This window comes from Capra hircus, assembly GCF_001704415.2.
Source record: "Capra hircus breed San Clemente chromosome X unlocalized genomic scaffold, ASM170441v1, whole genome shotgun sequence".
Taxonomy (NCBI): Eukaryota; Metazoa; Chordata; class Mammalia; order Artiodactyla; family Bovidae; genus Capra; species Capra hircus.
Window position 1 is genome coordinate 868,554 of NW_017189516.1, and position 9,124 is coordinate 877,677.

The following is a 9,124-nucleotide window of genomic DNA, read 5'->3' on the forward strand; positions in this document are numbered from 1 at the left end:
CTGTGTTATTTTATATACAATATCATAACCATTAGAGATTCATTTTGAATTATACTTTTAATGATATATTTCTCCTGTGTTGTTTAAGACGTGTATGTAGATTCAATTCTGGTTGACATCAATATTATAACTACAACTTTCTTCGTGTTGAATGCTATCCTTTTACTTTCGTCTTTTTAAGTCAATGTTTTAGATCACTTTTGTAACTTGGATTTAGGATTCTTTTCATGTATTATCTCTTCAGAATGGCCTTAATTAACAGTCATCTATCTTCTCAACTGGCTCTATATTCTTCCACAGTACATATCACCATCTGAAGTTATATTATATATTGATTTATTTACTTGTTTCTTTTAATCTCACTCAGTAGAATATGAGCCCCAGGGGGACAGAGACTTTATCTGTACTATTCATTACTGTATCCCTGATGCTTCAAACACTCTTCTGTTGATTTTAATAAATGAATTTATACCATTAAAATTTGCTGATATGAAATTATCTTTTCTTAATTCTAATTCTTTGTTATTGTTCTTCATACTTTAGCTTTTTTAGCTTTTGCTATATCGCTTATGATTTGTTTTAAATATCTGTTTATATTCCTTATGATAGTGAAGGGTGTAATTTTTTATAGAATTTTTCATCTAATTCCATAACTTTAAACACCATTTATACACTAACAACTACAAACGCTCATCTGCAGGCCCAAACTTTCCTCAGAACACCTGACTGCTTACTGCTTACACTGTATTTCCATATCCTCTGTCAGAAACTTGTTCTTCCTTTCCAAAATACACCTTGAATGAAATTACTTCTCACTATCTGTACCATTAATACAGTTCTGATACATCTTTTGCATGGATGCATTTATAAATCCTTCAAATCTCACCTCATACCATTTCCTAGCCACAGGGCCTCTTGCAGGGTCTCATTCATGCCTCAGAGTATTTGCATGTGCTTTTATGTCTGGGTGGAAATCTGTGAATACAATATGGTAGCACTTTAAAAACATTGTAGAATAAATGAATTATTATAGTTATAATTTTATATTTTATTTGAACTTCTATCTCTAGATTTAGGTATCTATTGGATTTTTGCTATAAAAAATGAAAACAATAACATAATCACAACTCTTAAACTTTTGTAGTTTATCTCCCAATTTTTGTTTCCTTACAGTACTGAATGTATATTTTCACGTTTATAATAATAATACTTTGTTCTGGAGCCATGATATTACAGTTTTGCAGTTTGGGGTAGCTGGCCAAGGCCCTATTAGCCCACAGCTGTGGAGACAGAGTTATACTGATACTTTCTTTGTGCCTTTTCCCAAATGGCTATCCACTCTTTTTGCAGTTATCTGTAGTATATGTTCATATTAAATATTTTATTGTTACAACCAATTCAGTCAGTTCAGTTCAGTTGCTCAGTCGTGTCCAACTCTTTGCAATCCCATGAATCACAGCACTCCAGGCCTCCCTGTCCATCACCAACACCCGGAGTTCACTCAGACTCATGTCCATGGAGTCAGTGATGCCATCCAACCATCTCATCCTCAGTCGTCCCCTTCTCCTGCCCCCAATTCCTCCCAGCATCAGAGTCTTTTCTGGTGAGTCAACTCTTCGCATGAGGTGGCCAAAGTACTGGAGTTTCAGCTTCAGCATCAGTCCCTCCAAAGAAATCCCAGGGCTGATCTCCTTCAGAATGGACTGGTTGGATCTCCTTGCAGTCCAAGGGACTCTCAAGAGTCTTCTCCAACACCACAGTTCAAAAGCATCAATTCTTTGGTGCTCAGCCTTCTTCACAGTCCAACTCTCACATCCATACATGACCACTGGAAAAACCATAGCCTTGACTAGACAGACCTTTGTTGGCAAAGTAATGCCTCTGCTTTTCAATATGCTATCTAGGTTGGTCATAATTTTTCTTCCAAGGAGTAAGCGTCTTTTAATTTCATGGCTAGCTCTGATTATTTAAGACATTCTGTTTTCTCTTTCCCATATTTCTCCCAGCTAGAGAGTCTGGGAAAGTTGTTTTTAAAAAAAACTCTTGTGTCAGTGTGGAAGTACGGAGGAGAGAGAGATACCTTGTACCTTTCACCCAGGAAACTCATTTGCTTTTTTCAACCCTTTCCCTACAGATTGTAGTTCTGAGTGACACTTTTCCAAATGCTTACCAACTTCTTCCAGTCAATACCAGCCTCAACCCCATCATCAAGACACTCCTTAAGCAATGTGAATAGAAGTTGTGTACAAGTTCCTAAAATCCCTGGTCTCCATATCTTTGGACATCAGTTTCCCTAGTGCATGGTAGGGGATTATGCCCCTTATTTTTTTTTATGGTGCTGAAGTATTTACTTTTTCATTTTAAAATTCATTTTTGTTCATATAATTTATTTTTTGAGGATGAGTTTTCTTTTTTTTTTGTCATTTAGCTATACCTTACCATCTTACCTAGAGGTCTTTATAAATTGAATATTTTAAACACTTACTTTGATAGATGATGAATGGAAGGATGCACAGACATATGGATGAAGGAGGAAGGAGAATAGATTGGAAGAGGGAAAGAGAAGAACAGAAACACTATTTAGAAGGCTGCTCTGATCATTCTGATCAAAGATGGTGAGAAATTTACTAGTGGTAAGGTAGGTGGAGAGAAGTGGATACATTGGGGAATATAATTTGAGATAGAACTGCCCATATTGTAGACTGGATATGGAAATAGAGAAGTGTCAAGGATAAAGTGAATCACCAAGTTTTGGACATGAGTAACTGGATTGATGGACTTGTATTCAGAAATAAGAGATGCAGGGAGGAGAGATAGGTGTGGGTAGAATAAGAGAACACGTTGATATCCAAGAGGAGCTCAGAACAAACATTTCAAGTGTAAGATAATTTTTGGAATCGGATGAGAGACAAATGCTATTTAAAGTCAGTGAAGTAAGTTGGTGGTCACATGGGATAATATGGTCTCATATCTAGGGCCATATTTTGAGAAACATTAAATGAGAGGTTAGGTGGTAACCCTGTTTGTTTCTCCCTGGCTCGTCTCTATCTTTGTGAAACTAGTTCCAGAGAGGATGGGCCAGAGGGGTGTGGCAATGATTTGAAGGCATTATTCTCTCACTGCTTGTGCAATATTAAGATTCTGACATAGGACTTGGTTGCCAGGTTACTACTGCTCAAAAACTGGAGGCAGGAGCTTTTATTCTTGCATACAAGCAGCGTCTGCCAATTGCTGGATGTTGCCGGCAGAATTAAAAACCCTGTAAAGCTTGGAGTGAGTCTGAAAAGAGTTGCAGATGCTCAAAAGAGGTGAGACAGGTGAGCCCTCGCAACTTTTCCTAGTAAACTAATGTGGTTCTGAAATGTCGTTAAATGAAGAAAAAGATGAAGGGCCCTCAAATCAATCAACAGGGCCCAGAAAAATTCGAGAGGAGTTAGTTTATATAACCCCGATGTCTTTAAACAATATAGCTAGACAAGTAAATGATCTAATAAATATACTGAATACATGTTTTGGGGAACTAACCAAAGAGGTTGATAGGCTCTATTTCAAACTTAACACTTTACAACAGAGTGTAATCCAGTTAACTGATGGCATTACCCAAGATGATCTAAATGAAGGCATGTCCTTGCAAGTTAGAAAATCAAAGAGGATATTTCAAAATACAGCTTTTCAATCACAGCAAGTATACTCTTCCAAATCTGTTAAAAGGTATGGAAAACATGATTCCTGTGTACAGACATCATCTCTTACTATGCCTGCTAGTTACTGCCAAGATGGTAGAGAAAGTTTAAAGGTTTGTCCTGTTTCGTATTCTGAGCGTGAAGAACAAAAGGGGGGGAAGGTCAAGCAAAAGAAGAAGCACCTAGATTATCCATATGAGCCAAAATGTGTGCCTCAAGGTCAACCGATAGAAGATAATATTACTGTGGACCATATCACAGATGCCTGTGGTGAGACCTCTCACTCATATGGAGATCAATCAGCTGAAAATTCATTTTGCACTTTCCCATTTAGTGAAATCAGTAAACTTCTAACAAGAACTGTAGGAAAGGTATTATCCAGCCCTCTACAACAGCCAATGCATGGAGCTGGAGATGTGAAAAATTCACATACCTACGTCAATTATGGAACTGGAATGGGAGAAGACTTGCAACCCCAATCTCGAACTTGTCTTAAAACAGAGGTGTTCGTGAGTCCCACAGCACCCAATTCACCACCTCCACTACCACCTGATTGGTTAGCTGTATTAAGAGCTTCAAAGAGGACAAGTATTTCCTCAGTAATGCATTCCCTGACTCAACTTACACCAACTGTTTTCAGTGATCCAGCAGCATCACCACCTCCTGATTGCCTGCAGACCACTCTTGATACAGCTCTTCTAATTATACCACCTGAAACAGATTTCTCTCCTCCAACACCTGAACCTTTTCAATATTATGAACTTATACCAGATGATTTAGTCCCACAAAGTGAAGATCAGGAAACGCCTCCACCTTTATCTCCTCCAGTAACTTCACCTAGAATTCAATCGAGGGCTGCAGTTACAGATCTAAATGACTCTGTATCAGATGTGCAATCACCAAGATCTTCAGTTCCATCAAGACTAATATCGTCACTTCCACCACCACCAAGATATGTGGTTCCACCAACATCAAGGTCTTCAATTGCACCATTACCAAGATCTTCAAATCCACGAACACTACAAAGTTCAATTCCACTATCATCAGTATCTTCATATCCACAAACATCAGTATCTTTGATCCCATCATCAAAACCTTCAGTTACCCAGTTACCAAGATGTTCAGTTGCCCAACCATCAGGATGTTTAGATACACAGTCATCAAGATCTTCAGTTGCACAGTTGCCAAGATCTTCAGTTGCACAACCAACAGGGCATTTGACTGCACCACACCCAAGATCATCAAGTTTGAAGTCAACAAAATTGTCCACTCTACAATCACTCTTTTCCTTTGTACAGTCACCATCTTCCATATCAAGCCCTTGGGCTCTATCAGTGTCTCAATCTTCATTAACTCCAGTTTGTCCTGGCTTTAAGCATTCTCCTCCATCAACTCTACCAATGATCAATAAAGCAAGGATGGCCTTGATGGAAGCAATAAGAAAAGGTGTTCTGCTATGCAAAACTAAAGAACAATGTGCACCCAAAGTCAAAATGGAGATTCCTAAAAATAAAGAAAGTCACATCCTGATCCGTCGTAAAGCTATGGGATATAGTTCTGGTATATCAGACAGTGAGACTGATTGGATGGAGGAAGAGTAAAAAATAAATGCAACTAAAGTAAAAATACATGTCTATTGGCCTATTCTGTTTAAGTCATTTCTAATGTTTTACTTTTTAGAATTTAACAGTATTCCTATTTTTTTCCAAGAAAACTGTCAGCATATACTCCAACATAAATATTTTACAGTTTTCTTAATTTGCTCAAGTAAACTAAAACTATTGAATATTAAACATAGATAGTCTTTATGTTGGGCCTTCCTTGATGGCTCAGCAGGTAAAGAATCCGCCTGAAATGCAGGAGACACAGGAGATGAGAGTTTGATTCCTGGGTCAGGAAGAGTTTGATTCCTGGAAGAGGGCATGGCAATCCACTCCAGTATTTTTACCTGGAAAAACCCATAGACAGAGGATCCTGATGGGCTACAGTCCAAAGGGTTGCAAAGATTTGGACACGATTGAACTACTAAACACACATGCACACAGTCCTTATGTTAGTTTTTTAGAAATATCTTTGAGGACAAATATCAAAATTCTGCATTTATCCAAAGGTATATATTCTACTTCAAGTAATTCTTTTCCTAAGTTTAACAGTCTCTATCTCAATCTCATGAATGTATTCAGTAAAAATATATAATTTATAGTTCTAAATATACCTCAAAGAGAAGGAACAATCAACATTTCATTTCTTAGGTGACTTTATTATCTAGAAAAATTCACCTATACCAAGAGTTGAAGGTTTTCAAAATGAAATACTCAGAATTAATAACTTTGATCAAATAATATTAGAGTATGTTTTAATAAATTACTTTAGGAAGTCAATTGAATTCATGGGTCTGGATGAGTTTACTTAAGGAAAGAATATGAAAGAGAGAGCCAAGGTCTGGGCTCGAAGAAATTCTAAAACTTAAAGGTATGGGAAAGGTGAAGAGTCCACAGACAAGACTGAAGCTAAATGATCATATAGATAGGAGATGAATAAATAATCTGGGAAGTAGGACAATGTCAAGAAATCCAGAGAATGAATATGTCGAGATAGGAAAATTCAATTATATAAATGCTGCAGAAAGATAAGATAATATGAGGACTAAAAAATAGCCATTGGCTTCAAATCACCTTACTGTACACCAAAAACTAGTACAACATTGCAAATTGATTATACTTTAATAAGAAAAAAAATGGTGGATAGCCAAAGCAATCTTTAAAAGCTTTTACCAGGTTGGAGGCATCATATCTTCTGATTTAAAGCCATATTACAAAGCTATCAAAATGGCTTCCCTGGTAGCTCAGATGATAAAGAATCTGCCTGTAATGCAGGAGATTTGGGTTCAGTCCCTGGGCTGAGAAGATCCCCTGGAGAAGGGAATGGCTTTCCACTCCAGTATTCTTGCCAGGAGAATCCCATGGATAGAGGGGCTTGGCGAGCTATAGTCCATAGGGTCGCAAAGAGTAGGACACGACAGAGTGACTCATGCTTTCAGATTCTTTCATAGTAATCAAAACAGTGTTGTATAATATCCAGCAATTTTATGCCTGGACATAATATCTGAAAAAGAATGAAAACTCTAATTTTAAAAGATACATGCAATCCAATGTTCATAGAAGAACTATTTACAATAGCAAATACATGGGAGCAACCTAAATGTCCATGGAAAGATGAGTGGATAAAGAAGATGTGGCACATATATACACGAGAGAATATTACTCATCCATAAAAAGAGATGAACTGTTGCCATTTGTGGCAACATGGGTGACCTAGAGAATATCATACCAATGAAGTAAGTCAAAAAAAATATTATATGACATTGTTTACATGTGGAATCTAAAAAATAATACAAAAGAACCTATTTAAAAACAGAAAAAGACCCATAGACATAGGAAACAAACTTATGGCTACCATAGAGGAAAGTGAGGGGATAAATTAAGAGTATGGGATTAACAGATACACATTATTATATATAAAATACATAAGCAACAAGGATTTACCATATAATTCAGGATAAAATATTCAATATCTTGTAATAACTTACAATAGCAAATAATCTGAAAAAATTATATGCATAATCACTTTACTGAACACTTGAACCTAATGCAATATTGTAAATCAACTATGCATTAAAAAGGATATTGTATTGGCATAAAAACAGACACATAGAACAATGGAATAGAATGGAAAGCCTAAAAATAAGCCCATGCATAGCATATATGGTCAATTAATTTACTGCAAAGGTGCCAAGACTGTATAATGGGTAAAGGTCAGTGTCTTCAATAAATGTTGGTAGGAAAGCTGTATAGTCACAGAAATAAGACTAAAACAAGTCTCTTATCCTAAGCTGTAAAGAAAATAAACTCAAAATGGATTAAAAGTGATGTCAGTAATTTGGCATAAGACATTCCTCCTTTATGAACAACTACTTTTTAATCAATAAAGTAAGTATCCATATGTGAACAAAGGCAACTTTGTGGGGATTTCCAGACCTTGCACTTAGCTCCAAAGGAACCAAGAAGAATCTTATCCATCAGTGCAGCTGATAGGAGACAGACAAACCTCCGTACATTATGCAGAACCAACAGGACCAACAGGACTGTTTGGACTCCTCTTGGTCCTGTTTAGCAAGGATTGGGTAAATGTTGAGCACTCACCCATGAAAGAGAACTTGTAGAACAATAATCCTCCTGAAGGGAGACTCCAACACATCATTGGAAAAAAAAATAAACAAGAAAAATACACATTTTGCCACAACAAAGATAAGTTTGATTCCAGATGAAGTGGTAACAGAAAATTTCTTTACACCTCCCCACCCTTCAAAAGGCCCTGATTGAAGCTGATTCATTTAGTAGAGACTAACCTGCTGTGAAAGAACGGGACCATAAGAGAGGGTCTGACTATTTCAACTGGATGGGATGCAGCTGGAGAAATACAATTTTCTCCACCAGCATCTAAAGTACTAAGGTGAGAGCACCGTGACTGGAGGGAGGGAAGATAATGAAGAAGAGACAGATAAGAATTTCAAATGACCTTGAAAGAACTGTGCTCAGTAAAAAATCCACTCATATGTCTCTGGGTGTGTCATCACTGGGGAATTTCTTACCATGTCTGCAATAGCCAAATACACTAAATGCTAGACTCACATCTCTTCCCATTCTGCTAGCTGCTTCTTGCATGTGCTCTGAGGTGCATCTGCAAGAGTAAACTCCTGAGAGCTCTGGTAGACAATGAGCATAGCCAAAAACAGCACAGTGGTAAAGAAGGGAGAAATCATAAACTTGAGTTATAGTGCCATCTTCTGGAAAACACAGAATAGGCAACCTAAGAATCAAAGACATAAAAGCTTATCTCTTGTGTTGTTGGAAGACGATGTTTGCTATGACCAGTGTGTTCTCTTGGAAAAACTCTTAGTCTCTTAATGAGGGTGGAAAAGGATATTGAAAAAGCTGGCTTATAACTCAACATTAAAAAACGCTAAGATTAAGGCATCCAGTCCCATCACTTCATGGCAAATAGATGGGGAAAAAGTGGAAACATTGACAGATATTAGTTTATTGGGCTCCAAAGTCACTGAAGAGGGTGACTGCGGTCACGAAATTAAAAGACACTTGCTTCATGGAATAAAAGCTATGAACAAACCTAGACAAAAAGACATCACTTTGCCGACAAAGGTCCATATAGTCAAAGCTATAGTTTTTCCAGCAGTCATGTATGGATGTGAGAGTTGGACCATAAAGAAGGGTGAGTGCCCAAGAATTGATTCTTTCAAATTGTGATGCTGGAAAAGACTCTGAGAGTCCCTCGGACAGCAAATAGATAAAACTAGTCAATCCTAAAGGAAATCAACCGTGAGTATTCATTGGAAGGACTGATGCTGAAGCCAAAGCACCAAT

At 37.3% G+C, this 9,124-nt stretch overlaps 1 protein-coding gene across 1 annotated transcript; it reads left to right on the forward strand.

The window, feature by feature from the left end:
• The first annotated feature begins 3,361 nt into the window (after positions 1-3,361).
• Positions 3,362-5,284, forward strand: LOC102175103 (wiskott-Aldrich syndrome protein family member 1-like). Its single transcript, XM_005700628.1, has one exon. It carries the CDS (start codon positions 3,362-3,364, stop codon positions 5,282-5,284), a length of 1,923 nt encoding a protein of 640 aa, XP_005700685.1.
• The last annotated feature ends 3,840 nt before the right edge of the window (positions 5,285-9,124 follow it).